Source organism: Ceratotherium simum, chromosome 30 (assembly GCF_057802395.1).
Source record: "Ceratotherium simum simum isolate JZ-2026a chromosome 30, ASM5780239v1, whole genome shotgun sequence".
Taxonomy (NCBI): Eukaryota; Metazoa; Chordata; class Mammalia; order Perissodactyla; family Rhinocerotidae; genus Ceratotherium; species Ceratotherium simum.
The window spans coordinates 13,799,608-13,822,313 of record NC_141929.1 but is presented as its reverse complement, the minus strand read 5'-3'; the positions used below and the strand labels follow the sequence as shown (position 1 = coordinate 13,822,313).

At 44.5% G+C, this 22,706-nt stretch overlaps 1 protein-coding gene across 2 annotated transcripts; it reads right to left on the bottom strand.

Annotated features, from left to right (window-relative positions):
* Window positions 1-269: 269 nt before the first annotated feature.
* MLKL (mixed lineage kinase domain like pseudokinase) lies at window positions 270-22,706 on the bottom strand. Of its 2 annotated transcripts, none has more exons than XM_087419936.1 (11): window positions 22,551-22,602; window positions 18,344-18,812; window positions 14,684-14,758; window positions 13,653-13,836; window positions 11,410-11,507; window positions 9,912-10,047; window positions 7,427-7,511; window positions 4,430-4,581; window positions 4,171-4,220; window positions 3,772-3,912; window positions 270-1,553 (listed from the first exon to the last, which is right to left on the bottom strand). In XM_087419936.1, the coding sequence occupies exons 2-11, from the start codon at window positions 18,798-18,800 to the stop codon at window positions 1,522-1,524; spliced, it is 1,410 nt and encodes a 469-aa protein (XP_087276062.1). In that variant the 5' UTR covers window positions 18,801-18,812; window positions 22,551-22,602; the 3' UTR covers window positions 270-1,521. The 2 variants fall into 2 exon arrangements, with proteins under 2 accessions (XP_087276062.1, XP_014648169.1); XM_014792683.2 differs by having other exon boundaries at window positions 271-1,553; window positions 22,539-22,706.

Genomic DNA, 22,706 nt, shown 5'->3' with positions numbered 1-22,706 from the left:
CTGGGATCCCATTCCTACATGATAAAAATAGGCTGGAGCTGAGTGGAGGCTGTTCTTAACAAAGCTCATCTGTTCACAGAAATCCCCTCAACTCACTCATTTAGATTCCCTCCTAGACTCTGTAGGCATTGGAGTTTGCAGTCTCTGATAGAACTCTGGCACTTGATACTGGAAGTCAGGCTGGGGTCAGAGATACAAGGGTATCCAAATGGGAAGTTTGTACTTAGTTCAATGGGCCAGAGGAAGGATTGGACAGTGTTTGCTCAGTTACTATCATTGTGTAACAAATCACCCCAAAATTTAGTGGCTTAAGACAACAATAATTTATTTAACTCATGATTATGTGAATGGGCAGTTTGGGCTGACACAGCTGTATGGTTCTTCTGGTCTTGACTGGACTCAGTCATGTGACTGGGTCAGGTGCTGGGCTAGCTGGTCTAGTATGAGCTCAGCTGGGACAGGTGGTCTCTCATCCTTCAGCAACTAGCCCAGCTTATTCATGGCTGGGTAGGGTTTCAAGAGAGGAAGTGGAAGTTTGTAAGGCCTCTTGAAACCTAGGCTTGGAACTGGCACACCATCACTTCTTCTACATTCTGTTGGCCAAAGCAAGTCACAATGCCAGCCCAGATTCAAATGGTGGGGAAGGAGACTCCACTTCTTAATGGGAGGAGCTGTAAAGTCACATTGCCAAAAGATGTGCATACAGAAAGAGATATGTTTTTTTTGTGTGTGTGTGAGGAAGATCAGCCCTGAGCTAACATCCGTGCCAATCCTCCTCTTTTTGCTGAGGAAGACTGGCTCTGAACTAACATCTATGGCCAATCCTCCTCCTTTTTTTTCCCCAAAGTCCCAGTAGCCAGCTGCATGTCATAGTTGCACATCCTTCTAGTTGCCATATGTGGGACGAGGCCTCAGCATGGCCGGAGGAGCGGTGTGTCGGTGCGCGCCCGGGATCCCAACCCGGGCCGCCAGCAGCGGAGCGCGCGCACTTAACCGCTAAGCCTCGGGGCTGGCCGGGGAGAGATATGTTTTTGCAAAAAGTCTATCATAGTTACTATCAGAGGTGTATTTTTCTTCCTCTTTTTTTTTGCGAGGAAGATTAGCCGTGAGCTAACGTCTGATGCCAATCCTCCTCTTTTTTGCTGGGGAGGCTGGCCCTGGGCTAACACCCATGCCCATCTTCCTCTGCTTTATATGGGACACCACCTCAGCATGGCTTGACAAGCGGTGTGTTGGTGCGCGCCCGGGATCTGAACCTGCGAACCCTGGGCCGCCGAAGCAGAGCGCACGCTCTTGACCACTACGCCACCAGGCTGGCCTCTAGAGGTGTATTTTTGACAATATCATTTGGAGTGGGATATGTTTTATATGACTGGAATTGTTTTCTATTTGTAACAGAAAAGTGCTGCCAACCTACACCCATAAATAACTTCATGCCAAAGGATTTGAGAAAGATGCCCAGCTTGTGCCTCTTCCAGCTTCTTGTCCAGGGACCCCTTAGTTTCAGTTTCAATACACAGCTTAGTGAAAGTCCGACAGTTTCTCTAAGATTTCTGTAAATGAATGAACAGAAAGTGAGACAAGAGCAGGGAGCTGACAACCAAGCTAGAAACACAGAGATGTTTCTACACTGCACAACAGTATAGAAACTGCATTCCCCCCGGGTCTGGCTGGAGCCTACACCACCATCTGCATTCATGCCTTTGTGATATGAGGTTCCCTCTTACTCGGCCAACTTTTAAATACAAGTAGCTTGTGGGAAGGATAAACTCACATCCAAGTGTGAATTAGTCTCAGCTATCAGATTCTCTAATACCAGGAGGACCCTGGGTTGTAAGAGAGCATGGAAGAGGGAGGAAGAAGACAAGGGAGAGTTTGAAGGAGAGGAAGGTACTAGGCAAAACATTGTCAGCTTCTCATCCATCCCAAAGTCTAATTCTTCAGGAAGCACTGTTGAGTCTGCTCTTCTGTTCTGTGGTGGCTTCAGATAGAAGCTGGGCCACAATTTTGATTTTTCACTCTGAAAGGTAGGCATGGGGGTGAAGGGAGGGGAAGGATGAGGGATGAGATACCCTCTCAGGCGTCTGTTAGAGTGATTCCCAATGGACCACTTATGAGAAGGCCTTAAAGAACAGTCCTAGTGACAGAGACTTCTGTAAATAGTGACAATGTCCTTGGGGAACTGCCTCAAGGCAGTTCCTCTTTCAAGGCATTTCATCTTCAATAATCAGTGTGCTCCACCCCAAGGTACTCCCACATGTGTGCCCCAGGATATATGCATAAGAATGTTTAAAGGGGCATGGTTCCTAAGAACAAAGTACCGGAACAGCTAAAATATCCATCAATAGTGGAATAAGGAAGGTAAGGTAAGGGTAAGGAAGATGCATGGTCATCTAATTGTCTACTACACAGCAGTGAAAATGAATGAGTTGAAACAACCACATTCCATTAGCACGGATGAATTTCAAATCATGATGTTGAGCAAGTTATGGTAGAATATAGTATATCATTTTTGTCCTCATACATGAGAAACCAAATAATATAGTGTACCTAGTTGTAAAACTATAAATAAATTTTGACCACAAAAGTTAAAACAGTGGTTTCCTCTGGAGGAAGGGAGAAGAATGCGAAAGGCAGGGACTCCTAAGAGGATTCTGAGTCAGTGGCAATGTTCTATTCCTTTACCAAGGGGAGGGTGTGTGATGTACTTTGATTTTTTTGTGTGTGTGAGGAAGATCAGCCCTGTGCTAACATCTGCCAATCCTCCTCTTTTTTTGCAGAGGAAGACTGGCCCTGGGCTAACATCCGTGCCCATCTTCCTCCACTTTATATGGGACGCCACCACAGCGTGGCTTACCCAGTAGTGGTGCGTCGGTGCACGCCCGGGATCCGAACCGGTGAACCCCGGGCCACCACAGTGGAGCGCGCGCACTTAACTGCTTGCGCCACCAGGCCGGCCCCTGTACTTTGATTTTTAAAAAACTGCACAGATATATTTTATACACTGCTGTAGTATGATACCTATTACAATAAAGATAAGAAAAAAAATTATTTGTGTCTTTGAACTGTGTAGCGACTTCAGTGGAAATACTTCCCCAATCCAAGGATGCTGCATGTGAACCACTCTCTCTTGTGTCTGGTGCTTTGTGGAAAGTTTGAGAGATCTGGATCTAGAGTGAGAGAGGAAGACATTCCCGGGGAGGGAGACGGTGTAAGGAAACTATGGAGAAGCAGCTGATAACATGGTGAGATAAAAGTCTGAGTAGGGGAAATTATCCCCTACTTTTATCCCCTTGAAAAAAGAAAAGAAGGAAGGAAGGAGAGAAGGAAGGAAGAAAGAAGTTAGGAAATGAGGGAGGGAGGGAGGAAGAAAGAGAGAGAGAAAGAATATAGGCTGGAGTAAAGTAATCTGCCTTCTCAATACACTTTAGACTAAACCACACCCTTAGGGCAGGGTTTCTGGAGTCCTGTAGTATTGATATGTGGGCTGGATAATTCTTTGTTGTAGGCGGCTGTCCTGTGCATTGTAGGATGTTGAGTAGCATCTATCCAGTAGATGCCAGTAGCATGCTCCACCCCACCCCATCTCTCCTGAGCTGTGACAACCCAAAATGTCTTTAGACATTGCCAAATGTCCCCCTAGAGGCAAAACCACCCCTGGTAGTGAAACACAAAGGAAATCTTTCACAAATGTGAAATAACACGTGTGGCTCATGCTCTTTAGACCAGAAAGGTCTAGTAGCTCAGGCTCTTTAGACCAGAAAGGTCTACCTTTAGCAGAAGGCCGCCTGGATGGCTCATATGCCCGGCAATCATCAATAATCTCCTGCAACTGTGAAGGGCAGTCTTCACCCAGAGGCTCCAGGTACCGGTCCACAGCCACTAGCTGGTAGATCTTCTTGGAATCAAAGCCTGGCATGGAAACAATAGGATGGGAGGCTTAAAAATTTGCTTTGGCACTCACGCATCTCCCTGGATGCTGATGGCTGGCATCGGAACTTGGGACTTTGAGTACTAAAGAAACAGGAGCTTCCAATGACCCCACTGAACAGCCCAGGCAGTGCCCACATTGGAGAAAAAAGCACCCAGGACAGCACTGATGGGAATTTCTAGTCTGTTGGAAGGAGACCCAATCCCAGCACCATCTGAGCCAGCCTTCACACTCGTTACCTTCAAATGGGATCTTCCCAGTGGCGATTTCCCAGAGGACGATTCCAAAGCTAAAAGAAAACCAAGAAACTGAACCACCATAACATTTCCCTTTTCTCACACACCTCTAGCCATTTCCGGAAAACTCAGTGAATTTTCTGATTACCACCCCGTCCCACTCAACAGAGTTGAGTTATAATGGTCCTCGAAGGTGGGGTTTGACTTAGGCTTTCCTGTCTTGTTCATCGGAGTTAGAATCTGCACAAGAACATGAACGTACCTGTATATTTCAGCTTTTATGTCATATCTATCAAACACATTTTCCAGTCTCTGAGGTGAGATGTATGCTGCAGACCTGACTCTCTCTGCTTCTTTTCCCTTAGTTTCTCGACTGATGGAAGTCTGTGTTTTGCTCAACTCAAATCCTGCAAGCTAGACAGAGAGGTGACTTAGCAATAGAAAGAAACAGCACAATCTTGGGAGTGGGGTAGAGGGCAGGGAGTTGATGCTACACAAGATTGTCAAGGGATGGTCTTTTACCTTTGGGATGTATTTCCAGTGGTGTCTTCTGCCTGTGTGGCTACTCTACCACTGGCATTACGGGTTCAACTTATAGTGCATCGACCAAGAGATACACAAAGAGGGTTCTTCTACATAAAATGGGGCAATGAGGATTACTTGAGATAGTGGTTATAAAGCACCTGTAAGAATGGAGCCACCACATAGCTTGCTTTCTCTCAGAAGCAGATGAAAAAATGACATGGGAGCATCTCCTCTGTTCTTTCTGACCCTTATGATGGCCAGCCTGTTCCTTTGGATTTTATATAACTGTAAGTTACCCCATTGACCCTGCATGGCCAACACCATGTTCTCTTAAGCCACAGCACAGTTAATGGCAGTGTATGTTCTCCTCGCTCCATGCACACCTGTCATTAGCACCATCAGTGTGCAGAGGACTGCCAGCCCCAAACTCAGCTAGATACCCAAATCTAGGGGCAAGGTCAGGAAAAGGATTAGACATTTAGATGGCTCATCCCCCTTTCATTCACATGTTTCCTGAGCACTGACATCCTCTGACATCTGGCACCATGCCAGATACCAGGGATGAAAGGTTTAATAACACATGTTACAGTCAGGCGAGATGAGGACCACGAGAGTGGTGTAGACATGGTGCTTTGGGAGCACTTATATCACGTCAGTGAGGGGGAAAGGTATCCGAAAGGCGGAAAAGACCTGTCTTCTGTTATTTGAGAGCTGTTCCTGACACTCATAATATTGGAAGAAAGTGGGGACTGGCCTGGTGGCGCAAGCGGTTAAGTGCGCGCGCTCCGCTACGGAGGCCCGGGGTTCGGATCTGGGTGCGCACCGACGCACTACTTGGCAAGCCATGCTGTGGCGGCGTCCCATATAAAATGGAGGAAGATAGGCACGGATGTTAGCCCAGGGCCAGTCTTCCTCAGCAAAAAAAAAAAATAAAAAAGAGGAGGCTTGGCAGATGTTAGCACAGGACTGATCTCACACACACACACAAAAAAAGCTTGGCTTTTTCCAAAAGATTGGAAGAAAGAAAGCCATCTATGGAGGACAAAGAAAATATTCTTTTAGCATTTGGGAATTGTGGACATCGAGTTAACAAAACATTTTCCTCTTCCGTTTGAGAATCTGACTTTCAGTTAACTTTTTGGCTCCATTCCCCTGGGAATCTGATAAAGGCACACTGTCACCTAGGCTCCTAAGTAATACTGCTGATGATAAAAAATGACTGTTGATTGGTAAATTGCTTACGGGCAGGGGGTCAGGGCCCATAGGGTCTATAAAGAGCTGATAGGAATGCTGGACGTTGTGGAGACTCTTTTTTTTTTTTTTAATTTTTTTTTGCTTTAATTTTTTTTTTTCCCCAAAGCCCCAGTAGATAGTTGTATGTCATAGTTGCATATCCTTCTAGTTGCTGTATGTGGGACGCAGCCTCAGCATGGCTGGAGACGCAGTGCTTCGGTGTGCGCCCGGGATCTGAACCCGGGCCGCCAGTAGTGGAGCACACGCACTTAACCGCTAAGCCACAGGGCCGGCCCGTGGAGACTCTTATAACTGGCATGACCCTTATGGGGACACCTGAAGGTGTGTCTGTGGAGTTGTTATAAGAGAATATTGACTCCTTGGGGCCGGCCCCATGGCTTAGCGGTTAAGTGCGCATGCTCCGCTACTGGTGGCCCGAGTTTGGATCCTGGGCGCGCACCAACGCACAGCTTCTCCGGCTATGCTGAGGCCATGTCCCACATACAGCAACTAGCAGGATGTGCAACTATGACATACAACTATCTACCGGGGCTTTGGGGAAAAAAAGGAGGAGGATTGGCAATAGATGTTAGCTCAGAGCCGGTCTTCTTCAGTAAAAAGAGGAGGATTAGCATGGATATTAGCTCAGGGCTGATCTTCCTCACAAAAAAAAAAAAAGAGAGAATATTGACTCCTGTGGGTCATGAGGCTTCTACCCTGGATGGCCCTGTACCCACCTGAGGGGAGCATCTTTCTCTAACACCTGGGGCAAAGAGAATATCTCCTTGATGACTGTGGGGACTCCCACTGGAGAGGATTTGATGCTGCCTTGCTGGCAAGCTGTGTTTCCTGTCTGATACCCTTCTAAGTGACTCCAAATGCCAGTGTGGCCTATGGCAGTCCTGTGAGTCTGAATGCCTAGTTGGATCCAAAAAGATCCCCTTGTGTAGAGGCTGGCCTGGTGGCGTAGTGGTTTAAGTTCATGTGCTTTGCTTTGGTGGCCCAGGGTTTGCAGGTTCAGATCCCAGGCGCAGACTTATGCACCACTTATCAAGCCGTGCTGTGGCAGGCGTCCCACATATAAAGTAGAGGAAGATGGGCACAGATGTTAGCCCAGGGCCAATCTTCCTCAGCAAAAAGAGGAGGATTGGCAACAAATGTTAGCTCAGGGGTAATCTTCCTCACACACACAAAAAAGATCCCCTTGTGGGTGTGGGAGCGATGTAGAGCTGGTGTCCAGGCATCTAAGGGGGAAATGACTCTTAGCCGATCCCTGCTAAGTGGGCGGGAAGACGGGCATCAGAATAGCAGGCAGGGACTGAGTCTGGCCTGTGGTGGGCACATGGAAAGCTGTCCAGGCAGGGGAAGAGTTGAGCTCAGTTCTAAGTTTAAGGCGGAGAAACAAGCAGGCACAGCCTATCTAGGGAACATGTGAACCTCTCCTGCCCCCAAACAGTCACACAGGTCGAATCCAAAGATCCCCCTGGAGGGCCACTCTCACCTTCACTTTATAGCCTTCAGCCACCAGGAAGCTCGTGCTGCTGATGTTCCTGTGGAGTTCTGTGGATGCTTCAGAATGGTGCAGCCTGACACGGACCAACAGCAAGGAGAATTAGTCACCTTTGCACAGACTTTCTTTAGGGGGCTTGACAGGCATTACTGGGATAATGAGGCTGGTCAGCATCACGCCTTCTTGATGAGTAGCTATCCATGGATAGGCGGGGAAACCAGGAGGCAGAGGTGAGATTTAACAATTGTGTGCTGTGAGTATAGAGCAGAGCTAAGATGCAACCCCAAGTGTCCATTGGACAAGTGAGTGTAACAGCCCTTGTGAAGCGTGTGCAATCTGGTACTAGAGGTCACTTTAGGCAGAGAAGGAGGAAGGTGCTTCTGTGGTGCTCTGCCTGGGAAGTGATGGGCAGATCAAAGTGCAAGAGGCATGGCTGGATGGTTGGACCATGCCTAGGACTCTTCTGGTTGAAACAGAATGAGAAGCTGGGGTTTCCTCCAACTTAGTAAGTGGTAAGTGCTTCAGATTAATGGAGCCCCTGGATTCCAGCTTGGTTGTTATCATAGTATCTGCCTTAGGTTGAGTTCTTCCAGTAGCAGATCATGAGCCAAGGATTTGGGTACAAAGTGATTTATTAAGAAGGTATTCCCAGGCAAAACTGGTAAGGGAGTGGAGGAAGCAGGATAGAGGAGGAGAAGAAATCAAGCAAGGGTGTGATTTCAGTTGAAGTTCCAGCGTCAGCTTGACCCCATGGAGATCTCTAGAGGATAAAACCCTCAGGGTTTGTTCTGCATGAAGCAAAGAAGCTGGACTTTTGTATTCACACTAGTTGTTCAATGGCAATGGACTGGGGGCGAGGGGGATTGGGACAGGGACGGTGGATATAAAACTCCTGGGCACTTTCAGCTATCTATAAGGGCCAAGGGGCTCCAGTGCCCATGGATATTCCTCTGTAGATGGTAGCCATGAGGTGTTAGCAGCAAAGCATACTAAGTGGGGGATGAGTATGCAGAGCTGGTAAAGGGACTGTCTGGATGGGGCAGTAACAGCCCCAGTCCCCTACGATCCGAAATTACTTCTTATAAAACCCACTGGTGTAGGGAGTCAAGAAGAAATAAACTTTATGATTTCAAATAATTAGCTAAGGCAGTATTTCCAAAAGTATGGGATAAGTGGTATGCAAGATGACATAGTGAGAAAATTATTCTCCCTTCAATTTATTCCAGTCTTTCTAATCACATCAAGGAGAAAGTCTCAGTTGGTGTCAGGGGCCTTTAACACCTCTCTAAATCTGCTAATATCTCCTTTGTGCAAAGAGAATGTGCGTCTGAATTATGGACCTTTGGCAGGCAGCATCATCCAGCCAGAATTTAATAACATTCTTTTAGTTTCATTTGTGGTCACCTATTTATGACAAGTGATTCTGGTGTCTAATTTATGGTAGTAATAGAAGTGTCCTTTTATTTTACTTTATTTAGGTTTTTAAAAAATGAGCTAATTTAAAGAAAAGTATGAAGTAAATAATACTGGCAGTATTGTGGATTTGGTAAAAACCATGGAAGCGGCCTGTGAGTGACTGACCTTTGGGGACCCTTGGACTAAAGGAACCAGAGACTTTAGCAAATGAGAGTAGGTAGAGTTGCCAGATAAAATACAGGACACCCAGTTGATTTTGAATTTTGGATAATCAATGAATTTTTTTTAGTATAAGTATGTCCCAAAATTACATGTGACATACTTCTAAAAAATTATTTATTGTTTATCTGAAATTCTGTATATCTGAATTTTTAGTAAAAATATGTCTCATGTAATATTTGGGGTATACTTATGTTAAAAAATTATTCATTGCTTATCTGAAATTCAAATTTAACTGGGCATCTTGTATTTTTGTTTGCTAAATCTGGCAACCTTAAGAGTAAGACCTCAGAGGGAGAAGGTCAAATACTGTATGATTTCCTTCATTAAGTAGTAGATAATAACAACAATAAACAAACACATAGAGACAGAGATTGGATTGGTGGTTACCAGAGGGGAAGGGGGGAGGGGGGAGGGCAAAAGGGATAATTAGGCACGTGTGTGTGTTGATGGGTTGTAATTAGTATTTGGGTGGTGAACATGATGTAATCTATGCAGAAATAGAAGTATAATGATGTACACCTGAAATTTATACAATCTTATAAACCAATGTTACTGCAATAAACAAAAAATTAAAAAAAAAAAGATTAAGATCTGTCCAGCTCCACAAGAGCAGACTGGACATTAAATTCCACCCTTACTTCTGTGAGCTGGTGCTCACTGGGTGAAGCTTTCTTTTCCCTCCTGTCTAAGGTGTTCTAATCAGAGTAAGTAGAAAACAACTTAAGGAAGGGGAGATCTATTAGGGCTTCCGGCCTGTTCTCTCATCATCTCTGGGATTATCAGTAGGGAAGACAGACTCATTCCATTCTTCTTGGTGCCCTTTCACCCCATCTGGTACCTGTACAAGCCTGTGGCTGCCCCCAGGACCAGGACGATGCGCACAGCAAACATGAGCTCCTTTTCCCTGTCCAGCAGTTCCCGCAGGGTCCCGAGCTCACAGTACTCCATGACGATGGAGAATTGAGGCGGGGTCACTGATGGAAAGGAGCCAAACACTATGAAGATGCTGCCCCACTCAGAGCTCCTACTCTCTGCAGTCCATCTCCCCCTCTCTACAGAGACAGACTCAGCTCTGCTAAGAATCCCATTTCTCCCCCATCCTCCATCCCCATCTCAGTTTGCTCCCTGACCTCCTACCCCCAGAGTTCCCATACCTCTTCTTCATGGTATTTGGCATGTCATAATTCTACATTTCTCTTAGTTACTTGAGTAATGTCCCCCTCAACTCAATTGTAAGCCCCAAGAGGGCGGAATCTGTTTTGTTCATACAGCGCTCATAAGGAGCTTAGTAAATATGTGTGGAGGGAATGAACAATGCACAGACTTCAGAGGCTGGTGAAGAAAACTCAGACAGGAAGCCGAGGTCTCAAGTCACGGGCCCGAGATGCAAGAACTGACACACAGAATATCAGTCACCTCAGCTGTCACCCAGGAGAATAAACATCACTGGAAGTTTTCCTTTAGGCTGGGACTCTATGCCCTGAAATCAGGTCACCTGAGACTGTGGAGAAACTCCCAGAGGGGATAAAATAGCAGTTGCTCTGTCCTCTCTGTAGGCAAGAGCAGCAAAACATAACCAGCAGGAAAAGCCATGCTATGAAAGAAAATGCAGCCAAGTTAAAAAATAAAAATTAGGGGCCAGCCCAGTGGCGTAGTGGTTAAGTTCACGTGCTCTGCTTCAGCGGCTCAGGGTTTGCGAGTTCAGATCCTGGGCGCAGACCTACACACTGCTCATCAAGCCATGCCGTGGTGGCGTCCCACATACAAAATAGAGGAAGACTTGCACATATGTTAGCTCAAGGACAATCTTCCTCAAGCAAAAAGAGGAAGATTGGCAACAGATGTTAGCTCACAGCCAATCTTCCTCACCAAAAAATAAATAAATAAATAAATAAAAATAAAAGGAACCTGACATATGAGATTCTTGGTAAAGAGGCAGGTTTAGTTTTTAGGTTTAATCTACACCAGTGATGATCAAGGGTAGATTCCTTGTTCAGATCAATCAGCTTTATAATTGACAGCAACAAAATGCACCCATCATCCAGGGCAGCATCTGAACAAGTATCCTCTTGGTTCCCAGTGGGCTGGCAAGCGGAGACATGGCCCCATTAGTGCAAACCAGCCCTCGGGCTGAAGCCAACTTCAAGCCTTCCTCTCCCAAAAGAGGATGGGAACCTGTATCTTAGGAGGCAAAAAAATAATAATAATAATGTTGATAATAATAACACTGTGTAGATTCTACCCTTTTAGCTGTTCATTAAAAATGCAATGCACTATAACACAGAAGATATATGACAGACCAGCAAGAGATTGACCTACCCTAGAAGCACCCTTACCTGTTTCATCAATGCAAATCCCAAATATACGCAGGATGTTGGGAGAATCAAATTTCTTCATGGCTCTGATCTCATTATTGAAAGTATGCCTCACTATTCTATGAGGATAAAAGGGGAAATTAGGACTTCAGGAACAGAGAACTGTTTAGTGTAGCTCTCTGAGAACTCAGAGAACATTTAGTGTAGTGACCATCTGCATATGTGTGGGGTGGGAGGGATTGTCAGCATCTCCTGGGGTGAGAAATGGTGCTCTGATGATGGCAGTGTATAGACCCCCTCAGATGTATTTGGCAGCAGAATTAGCATGTACTATACATGCTACAACACAGATTTACCTTAAAAATATCATGCTAAGTGAAAGAAGCCTGACACAAAAGGCCACATATTGTATTATTCCATTTATGTGAAATGTCCAAAGCAGGCAAATCTATGAAAAACAGAAAGTAGATTAGTGGTTGCCTAGGGCTAGAAATAGGGGGTGACTGCAATGGGTATAGAGTTTCTTTGGGGGATGATGAAAATGTTCTATAATTATATTATGGCAATTGTTGTACAACTCTGTCAACATATTAAAAGCCATTAAATGGTAGGCTTTAAATGAATGAATCTTATGGTATGTAAATGATATCTTAATAAAGATGTTGAAAAGTACAATCTCAATCAAAATCTCAATGTATATTTTGAGGAAAGTGATAAACTTTCTCTGATACTTATTCAGTTAAGTCAACCTGAGAAAGAAGGGTCAAGAGGAAGGAGATGTCTTACTAGATATTGAGAATTACTACAAAGTCATAATAAAAAATAAAACAAAACAAAACACAGTGTGTTATTGGTAGAAAGACAGACAAGTTGACCAGTGGAACAGATTAGAGAGATCAGAGCCACATCCATGTCTAAATAGAAACTTCACATACAATAAATGTGGCACCACAAATTAATGGGGAAGGACATTTAATAGACGGTATAGAGAAAATGGACCCACTGTGTGGATAAAAATAAAACTAGGCCCTATATAATATCACATACAAAGGTGGATTCCTGGAGCCTTAAAGCCTAAATGTGAAAAATAAAACTGTAAAGTTAATAGAAGAAAATCTAGAATAACTTTGCCATCCAAGGGTGGGGAAGGGCATCTCAAGAGCACAAATAACAAGGTAAAATATTGGTGGATTTGATTATATCAAAATTTAAGAGGTCTATTTGATGATGGACACCATGGACAAAATTAAAATATAGGTAATGTGGTCAGAGAAGGCCTTTGCAATATCTAAAGCTGACAAGTGATTAATTTCCACAACATACAAGGATCTCCTACAAACTGACAAGACAAAAACAGCAACTATAACAGAAAAAAGGGCAGAGGATATGAATAGGCAATATACAGAAGTGGAAACCCAAACAGCTAAGCCATATAAATAAATGTTCAAATTCATTAGTAAACAAAAATGCAAACTAAAATAACTATAAGATATTACTTTATAACTATAGAGATGAATCAAATTAGAAAGCTGGACAATACCAAGGGATGGTGGAGATGTATAACTGTAGAGCTCTCAGGCATTGCTGGTGGAAATGTAGGCGTATACAGCCCATTCTGAAAAGTTACCTGGTAGTACTTAGTCAATTTCATATATGCCAACCCTATGATCCATCAATTTCTCTCCTGGCAATTTAGCCCAAAGAAATTCCCACAGAGGTCCATAAAGGGACATGTCATGTTATTTCTGGTGGCAGAAAGTTGGAAACAGATTGGGTTGCATCACTGGAAAAATAGGTAAAATGTGGATCTACGCCATGGACAGCAGTCAGAAGAAAAGGACTACAAGTCCATGATGCTGAGTGCGAAAGGTAAGAAAAGTAGGCAACAGACACATAACACTACCATTTTCGAAAATTAAAAATGTACACACATATAATAACAACATACATTTCACATAAACACATACAAACAAAACACAGTTTATTGTCTGTGGTGGGGGATGAGGAACTGAGAAACAGAAATGAAAGGGAATAAATTTTTAGAAATATCTAAATACATGAATAAAAGAGAGAAGTTTCTAGAATCAAGGTTGGAAGACATGCGTTTAAGTCTAGGCTCTGCTCCTTAATAGTAGAGGGCAAGTCATTTAACCCTTTGGGGCCTCAGTTTCCCCACCTAAAATGGAAACAATATGCCTCTCTCCTTGGGGAGTTACGGAGAGGAATTGAAACGAACCAGGAGAGAACTATACAAAAAGACTTACCCAATGCTTCTGGCCTGGGGTTTATTGAATACTTTTATGGCCACTGGAGATTTGTGGTATTCTCCCTTATAAAGTGCACTGAATTCGTTTTTCCTTAGTAGGATCCAGTCGTATCCTGAAAGCTCCTCCTTCTTAATCTCCTTGATTTGATCATGTGGGATCTCCTTCACGGGTTTCTGTAGGTCTGACCTCAGCCAAGGAGAAAAGGAAATCCAGTCAATGAGCTGAGGAAGGTGTCCCAAGGGAAGAGGTGTCTTAGTAACATGTGAGGGGGAAGCCCTTACACCATAAAGCAAAGCTGGCGCTGGCTGGAGCTTCTGATTGACTCAGCCGGGGAAGAGGTGCCAATGCCTCCGAGTGACTGGTAAAGACACAGCTGGATGGTTAACAGAAACCTGTCATGCACTTCCTTTCCCTACTCTTCAAATCCTGCCTGTCTCTCCAGCTGAAATCCCCATCTCCATCTATCTCTTTCACTTGGCGCTTGAGCGTGTAGTTCCTGTCTAGTCATTTCAATTCTAATAGTTAGATACATAGTTCAGGCTCAGTAACTCCACCGCTGTTATGTGTTCACATGTATCTCTTCCCGCTCCCTTCCTCCGCCCCATGGCTGTGAGCTCCTGGAAGGCAGGGTCATTCTCTGCATCTTAGTTTCCTCTACGTACAGGTTCTAGCATAAAGCAGATACTCACAGTTTTGTTGAATGAATGAATGACCATTTTAAATTTGATTTGAATTTCTTGTTAGAAATTCAGCAAATGGGTTGAAGCTTTGATGCTATCTAAAGGAAGTTTTCAGCACTTTGACAGGTGCTAGAAGACATCTTGCTGGTCAAGAAGCTCCCTTCAAATGCTACTCTATGAACAAAGCCTGGGCTAGCCATGAGCACATCTCAAAACCTGTGAGCTGCTTCCAGCCATCCTGCCCAAAAAATGAAGAAGGGTGGGGGTGGGGGCGGGCTGGAGTTCCTAATAAATAAATGACTTGTAGTTTGGGGATGGTCAGAAGCAGCAGGGCACATGATAACTCACACTGCCTCACGATTTTGGTGGTTTCTTTCATGTCGATTTCCAATTTTCTCAATGAAGCTTCTATAATTTCACTTCCTGCAGGAAAAAGAGCAGCAAATACTCAAAAATGGAAATGCTAATTAAAAGCACACTAAGATGCCATTTTTTACCTGTCATATTCATTGCAGTGGGAATTGCTACCACTCATGAATATTCATCTTTCTATGTCTAAGCACACAGGAAGTGCCTTGAAGCCTGGCTGCATGACTTGCTTTGGCCAAGAAATGAAGTGAAAGAGATGTCAGGGAAGTTTGTGTCAACATAAAAGTGCCATAATATTGAAACATCCTGGAAGGAGGACAGCGACCTTGGAGAGTCTCCTGGACTTTGCTTGAATGAGAAATAAACTTTTGGGGGCCGGCCCCGTGGCTTAGTGGTTAAGTGAGCGCGCTCTGCTACTGGAGGCCCGGGTTCGGATCCCGGGCGCGCAACGACGCACCGCTTCTCCGGCCATGCTGAGGCCGTGTCCCACATACAGCAACTAGAAGGATGTGCAGCTATGACATACAACTATCTACTGGGGCTTTGGGGAATAAAAAAGAGGAGGATTGGCAATAGATGTTAGCTCAGAGCCGGTCTTCCTCAGCAACAAGAGGAGGATTAGCATGGATGTTAGCTCAGGGCTGATCTTCCTCACAGAAAAAAAAGAGAAACTTTTGTTTCCTTAACAAGCTGAGTTTTTTTTTTTTAAACAACAGCATAATCTAACCTATCCTGATTTATATACTCAGAAATATGCTTAAAAATTGATAACACACTATATAGAGCGGCCAACCATCCTGGTTTTCCCAGGACCGAGGAGTTCTAAGGACATGAGACCTTCAGTGCTAAAACCAGGAAGTCTCTAATGGAAAAAATATGGAGAAACAGACAATCTCGTACATTGTTGGTAGAAGTGAAATTTGTATAACCTCTGTGGAGGGTAATCTGGCAACCTCTATCAAAATTTTAAATGCTCATACTCTTTGACCCAGCAATTAGACCTAATAATTCCACTTCTAGGAATTTTCCTAAAGAGATCTTGAAATATATACAAAGGTGCACATTGCAGGATTATTTACAATAATGAAAAATAGGCCAAAAATGTCCATCAATAGGGAGCTGCTTAAATATATCTGGTCCATGTATACCAAAGAATACTAGACAATTCTATGGACATTTACATGGAAGAATATTCAAGATTATTTAATGAGAAAAGCAAGAAGCAGAACAGTGTGTTAGTATGCTACTGATTGTGTAGTGACAACAACAAAATATATATGCTTAAATCTCCAGGAGGCTATTCAAGAAACTGATAAGAGAGAGTGTGTCTGGGGAGGGAACCTTGATGTCAAGGGTGAGTGGGAGATTTACTTCTCATGCTGGGTCCTTTTTGTACCTTTTGAACTTTGTACCATGTGAATGAATTGCCTAATAAAAATGTTTTTACAAAATTTAAAAGCTAGAGCAGGAAGCAAATCTTTTCCTCCAAGTTATGACACCGATATGCCTCCTACCTCCACCAGGAAATGGACCAATGAACTCCGAAGATTGTGAAGGCCGGGGACCAATCCTGCCCTTTAGGTGCGTCAGCCTCTGCACTGCCCCAACCTCACTCCAACCCAATCCCTGACTTTCTTTCTCCCTGGAGGCAGGTGTTTGGTTGGGGAATTACAAATGTCTCACTTTCCCTCCTCCAGAAAATGACTCATTTTGCCCGCAGGTCTCCTCCAGGTCTTGTTTGTTCTGTTTGAGTGTCTCCCGCTGACCTGATTGAGGATAGACCGCCCTCCACATCAAGGTGGCAGGACAATTATTCTTCTGGGCTCTGGTGCCCAGAAGGTTCATCCAAGTGTCCTCACCCTCTCCTCACTTCCTCTTTCTCCACCCACAATCCTTACAAGAGGGAAGGATTTGGAATTCATATCACCAGGATCTACAAAAGTGTAAAGAGGATACATTTTTTCCATCCTCCATTCTCTTCCGTTTTCTGCTGGCCCTGGCTCCATTGTCATCCCACACTCGAATCTAGCCCATGTCTCATCCCCTGAGAACCTTGCCCTCCACTAAGTCAAACTAGGGCCACTCTAGTTCAAGCCACTGTTATCTCTTACATGGCCTTGCTTTGGGTGTTAGCGGATGTGATACAAGTAGAGGCTTGAAACATGCTGGTACAGTTGGGCTTGCCTTCTTGCAATTCTGCCACAACGAGAACATTCTCCAGGTACTCACTGCTTCTTCAGCCTTGGCTCCAGAATGAGACATGTGGAACAGACCCAAATTGGACCTGGTGCTTGCGGCCAAGCCTAGACAAGCCCACATGAGATCAGGAGAACACCAACGGATCCACAGATTCATGAGCAGGAGAATTAATGTTGTTTTAAGCCTCTGAGTTTTGCTATGGTTTGTTATGCAGTATCAGTGCAGCAATAATTGGCTAATACACATCAGTATGGTCCATTTGCTACACGGCAGCCTGAGTGATTTTCTTTTAATACAAATCAAATCATGACAGGCCCACATTTAAGGACCTCCCTTCACTGGCTTCCTATGACTCTTAGAATAAAATCTAAAATTCTTATCATGCCTACACAGCCCTGCATGACCTCTCTCCTGTATCTTTTGACCTACTTCCCCACTTTCATCTGATACCACTCTCTCTCCCTTGCTGACCACACCGAAGCTATCCTGGCCCTCTGGCTGTTCCTTGTACATGCCATCTTATTTCCACCTCAGGGCCTTTGCACTCACTGTTGTCTCTGCCTGGAATGCTCCTCTCCTTCATCTTCACATGGCTTGTTCCTTCTCATTATTCAAGGTGTCCATTCAAATGTCACCTTGTCAGAGAGGCTTTCCCTGACCACTCTCTCTGCACCCACTGTTGATTTCCATCTCATCACCCTGCTTACGACTTTCATTGCCTTTCAATAAAACAATTTACTTAGACCTCTATATGCAGATTTTATGTTCCATAAGGGCAGAGATCTCATCTATTTTGCTCTGTGCTGTATCTCCAACATTTAGAACAGTGTCTGGCGGGCCGGCCCCGTGGCTTAGCGGTTAAGTGTGCGCGCTCTGCTGCTGGTGGCCCGGGTTCGGATCCCGGGCGCGCACCGATGCACAGCTTCTCCAGCCATGCTGAGGCGGCATCCCACATACAGCAACTAGAAGGATGTGCAGCTGTGACATACAACTATCCACTGGGGCTTTGGGGGAAATAAATAAATAAATAATTAATTAAAAAAAAAAAAAAAAGAACAGTGTCTGGCACACAGTATTTTCTCAATTCGTGTTTGCTTAGTTACTTAGTTAATTCTTCCTCCTGGATAATTTACATATTAACTGAAGGTCCTGGAAAAACTAAGGCTGAAGGAATTAGCTTCTGGAATTCCAGGTATCACATCAAAAAGAGAATGGAAAGGCAAAGAAGACCCATCAGTATTATCTCCCCTCCACTTTGCCCATTGGCTTGCCCACATTTCACCAGCCCCCACCATATGAGGGCCCAGGGATGTTAGGAGTTCTGAGTCACATGAATAAACACCTGCTCAAACCTCTTCAGCCTGCCTGCTCCTTTGGTCAATCAAAATGAGATTAATATGCCCCCATTTGCACTCCCCTCTACCCCCCAAAAAACCTTACCACTTCTTGGTGTTTGGAAGACTTGCATGTCTTCCTCTGCATCCTGCTGATCTTCCTGTTGCCAGGACACTTTTTGGTTGATGCTTGAAAGATGCATCCATTGATCCACCTGAAGCAGCAGCGAGAGCTCCTCCCCAACATCTCTCAGCCTTTCGTTCACTTCACTGAAGAGTATTTTCTCATGTCCTGCTGTTAGAAACTTCCGGATATTGGATTTATTGCTGAACTCATCTATCTGCCTCCGAGCTTCCTTGAGGACAGCATGGAAACGGTTCAGGGCAGTGGTTATCTCAGCGGGCAGGTTCCCCTCTCCTTGGGCCTGGAGCTTTCGCAGAGGCTGCAGCAGGCCATGAACACGGCTCCCTAGACGCCGGCACTGTTTCTGGCAGTATTTCATCTCTTCACACTGTTTGTAGATATACAGGCCTAAGGAGATGATCTGCCCCACTGTATCCATGTCTGGAAGAAACTGATGGAATTTGTTTAAGTCTCAGAATCTTCTACATATTTACTACTGGGCTAAGGGAACATCAAAGGTGTCTGTGATTTAAATGGCTGAAGAGGTCTCCCCGCTATTTTCACGTAAGGTAGAGATAGTTTGATGTCCACCGAAATCTGTTCTGCCCTTCCATAGTAACAGAGTTGAAGCTGGGAAGTGTTGGCCCAGCTAGGACTATATCTCCCAGTTTTTCTTGCGACTTGATGTGGCCACATGACTAGTTCTCACCAATGGGGCAAGAGTGGATGTGATATGTGCTACCTTGGGCTGAGGCTAGTTTGTCTCCGTTATACACTGTCAGCTGGACGCTAGGATGATGCAGCCCGAGGTGTGGTGGAGCCCCAAGAAGAAGGCGCAGTCCCAGGAAGGAGGAATCCTGGATACCTGAATCATTGCTTGGAGGAGAGTGGCTCACAGACCTGGAATATCTGCCATGGACTGTTAAGGGAGTGAGGAATAAACTTCTATTGCATCTGAGCTATTTTTGGGGGGTCTATTTGTTATATCAGTTTAGCCTATTCTAACAAATATATCCTGCCAAAGGATAGCAAGGACAATAGGATGGTGGGTTGGAAAGCTCAGGCCCTGTCTAAATTAGGCAAATGTTACCCAGCAAGTCACCAACCGTTGCCCTTCAAGGATAAAGGGCCCAGTGGCGGAAGATCTTCTAGTTTTTAAAGAATAGTCAGAAATCTTGATTTTTATGTTAAATCTTTCAATTTAAAATCCTGCAACCAAGTCAAAAAATGTTTTAAAACTTGTGCAGTCCAACACTGTGTGGGTCAAATAAAACATGTTTGCCAACTGGATATTGCCCATGAAGCCTCAATTTGCAATCTTGGCCACAGTTGGCCAATGATATTCAGGATTGTAATAGAAATTGGCTTCTGTCAAGCTCGAATTTTCCTTTCTGTCTCTTTTCCCAATGCTTGAGCATCCCTGTCTCCCTAGTCCTCACCCCAAGCCCTCTCTGTTGTGTTTTTAGCAAGCTGCAAATTTGTTCCAGCCTCCCCAGTGGCCTAAAATCAATAAGAGTTGATGTTGTAAGTGCTGCCCCCCGAGAGGCATTTGCACTAAAGACTCTGAGATTTTCCAGGTCCAGAGGAATTCTGGTGGACCTCTGTGTTCCCTGCACAGCATCCATTTCTCTACTTCCCATTACCACCCAGATTTTCAGTGGCTATGTGCTCCTCCTCCACTCAGCAATGAGTTTTTGGGGAGCTGGTCCCATCCCAGGTTCCAGGGGTGAGACATGATTTGTCTAAGCCAGCAGTTTTCAATCAAAGGTGATTTTGCCCCTCAGGAGACTTTTGGCAATGTCTGGAGACATTTCTGGTTGCCACAACCGGAAATCTAGCAGGTAGAGGTCGGGGTGCTACAATGCATGGGACAGCCCCCCCGTAACAAAGAATTATCCAGCCCAAAATGTCAATAGTTCAGGGGTTGAGAAACCTTGATCTAAGCCATCAGACAATTCCTAATAGCCTATCACAGTGATTGGTTCAAAACTGGGCAACTGGGCTAATTTGAGTGGAGGAGAATGTTTGCTGGGGAGCTTCCCTAAGACAGCCCGGGAAGCCAGCTTCTAACTCTAAATCTCACTCTCTCTTCTCTGAATATGAGTGAGAAAGCATAGATCCCTGATCCTGAAGCCTTGGAATGAGGCTAACCTATGGATGGCAGAATGGAAAGAAAAGAAAAATCTGAGTCCTTGGTGACAACACTGAGCCACTGGTTTGAACTGACCCTGCAGTCTACCCCATTCCTCAATTACAGGTTTCATGAACCAATAACCTTCCTCATTGTTTAAGCCAGTTTGAATCATGTTTGCTGTACTTGCAACTAAAGGCAACTAGGTTCAGTAATGAATGATCATAATAACGATGATCACAAATCTCTCTATTGACCTACCACATGCTAAGTGCTTTGGAATCATGAGCTCACTGTAGTTAGCTTCATTTTATAGATGAAAATACTGAAGTTCAAGGAGGTTGCATTTAAAAAAGTACAAGGCCATGGACACAGTTCCCAAAGTACTTTTAAACAAAGTTAATCTCCAACAGCTCAATGAAACAGGTAGGCCACCTATTATCACCATTTTACAGATCAGATAACAGTTTGGAGAAGATAATTGGCCTGGAATCCAAATCTGGCTTTAAAATATGAGCAAGAAACTAGCAGAAGTGAAATCAAATAAGCAACCAATTGATACACTTTTGTTTTTGTTGTCTTCGAGTTACATTGATCTGGGAAGGGAAGTAACAGGTATTAGGGAATGACTAAAAAGACTCAGTGGATCTCAGGCTACATATCAATTCCCAGTTGCTAAGCAGATGCCTTCAAGGCTGTTTCTTGGGACTCACGAGGGCGATGGCCTTTACATCTTTCTCTGGTCCTCTGGAGACAGAAGCAGATGTGAAAGTATTGCTCAGTATTGCTCAGGGAATCTTGCGGATTTCAGCCTCATAGCTCCAAGCTCCAGTTACCTTATCAGCAGCCTCATCAAAAAGCCATATCTCAGCAATAACTAATCACAAAAGATAATGGGAAAAATGTTTCACGCATAAAAGTGACAATTTAAAACAAATTTTACAGGAAACGTGATCGGATATTATGAAGAAAACCACACAAAACAAAGCTTGAAGAAATGCAGACAACTGTTACATTTCTTGTTGGGAAGATTAAAAATGACAAACCTGGGAATCCTTCCCAAATATAAACCCAATTTAAGGCAGTTCCAATAAAATTCCCAATGGTAATATTTTGGTATTGAAACCAAATGATCTTGAAGTTCATTTGAAAGAGGAAATTAGTAGAGATAACCATGATTTAAAAATATATGTATAAATAAGGGGACTTACTTCTAAGATATTAAAATATTAAAAATTGTATTAACTAAAATCGTTTGGGGCTTATAAGTATATGATAAAGATACGGAAAGGCAGAAAGGGAATATAAATACATATACTTTGACTCAACACTGTGAATCTCTAGGAACTTAACGCTGTAGAAAAGCTTGCGTGTGTCTAGATAGATGGATACTAAGATGTTCACTGCAGTGCTATTTATAACATGTAAAACTGCTAAAAACCCTAATAAGAATATGTTCATATGTTGCTTGTAGTAAAATAATGAGGGGGGAAAAGTCATTAATTTTAAAAGTGAAAAATTTTAAATGGTAGTAACGATATAAATCCAAAAAGAACTCCAGTGCCATTTCCTCCTCCCCTACAAAAAAATGGTTATCAAGCATCCCTCTTCTGAAGAGACATTTTACATCAGGTCACTCTCCCTGTGCCTAAAATGGGTCCCAGGAAAGGAAGAAGGCATTAATCATAAAGAACTGGAATCATCCATCTTGATCGTTTCCCCACTCACAACCGGGAGTTCGTCTGTCTAGGGCTGCTTGGACAATTCTTCTGAGCCAGGTTCCCGAGGCCCCTCCGCGATCGCCACCCCGATCCCCACCCCATTCCGCTTGTTCTTTGGCAGGAGGCAGAGACCCGAGCAGGCAGCTTCACTATGAGAGCGGAGGAAATGAAACCAACTCGGTCCCGCGTTCCCGGAAATCGGACTATGGGTCACCCCCCACCCCTACCACGGGTTCTCCCATCACTGCCCAGGAATCCCGCTGCAGCCCCTCTGCCCCGCCGTCTCTGGGGACCGCGAGCGCCCCGGAACGCCCCCCAGACTCACCCTCGTCCCTACCGAAGGCGTCCAACTGTCCCGCGCACAGTTCCAGGAAGACACCTCCCACTTCTCCGACGGCTGCCTTCTGCCCAGGGGAGAAATCTGCAGGTGCGAGGGGCGGGTTCCCTGAGCCTCCTTCCCTCGTGTGCCGGGCGCTCTGCACTCCTGATGGCG

Bases quoted from the DNA above. Each gene is read 5' to 3' on its own strand.
- MLKL (XM_014792683.2), bottom strand. From the start codon at position 18,800: ATGGATACAGTGGGGCAGATCATCTCCTTAGGCCTGTATATCTACAAA. The intron at 11,508-13,652 runs GTAAGTCTTTTT...TTATCCTCATAG, and splicing joins CCCCAGGCCAGAAGCATTGG to AATAGTGAGGCATACTTTCA. The intron at 1,554-3,771 runs GTAGACCTTTCT...ATTCATTTACAG, and splicing joins CAGGCGGCCTTCTGCTAAAG to AAATCTTAGAGAAACTGTCG.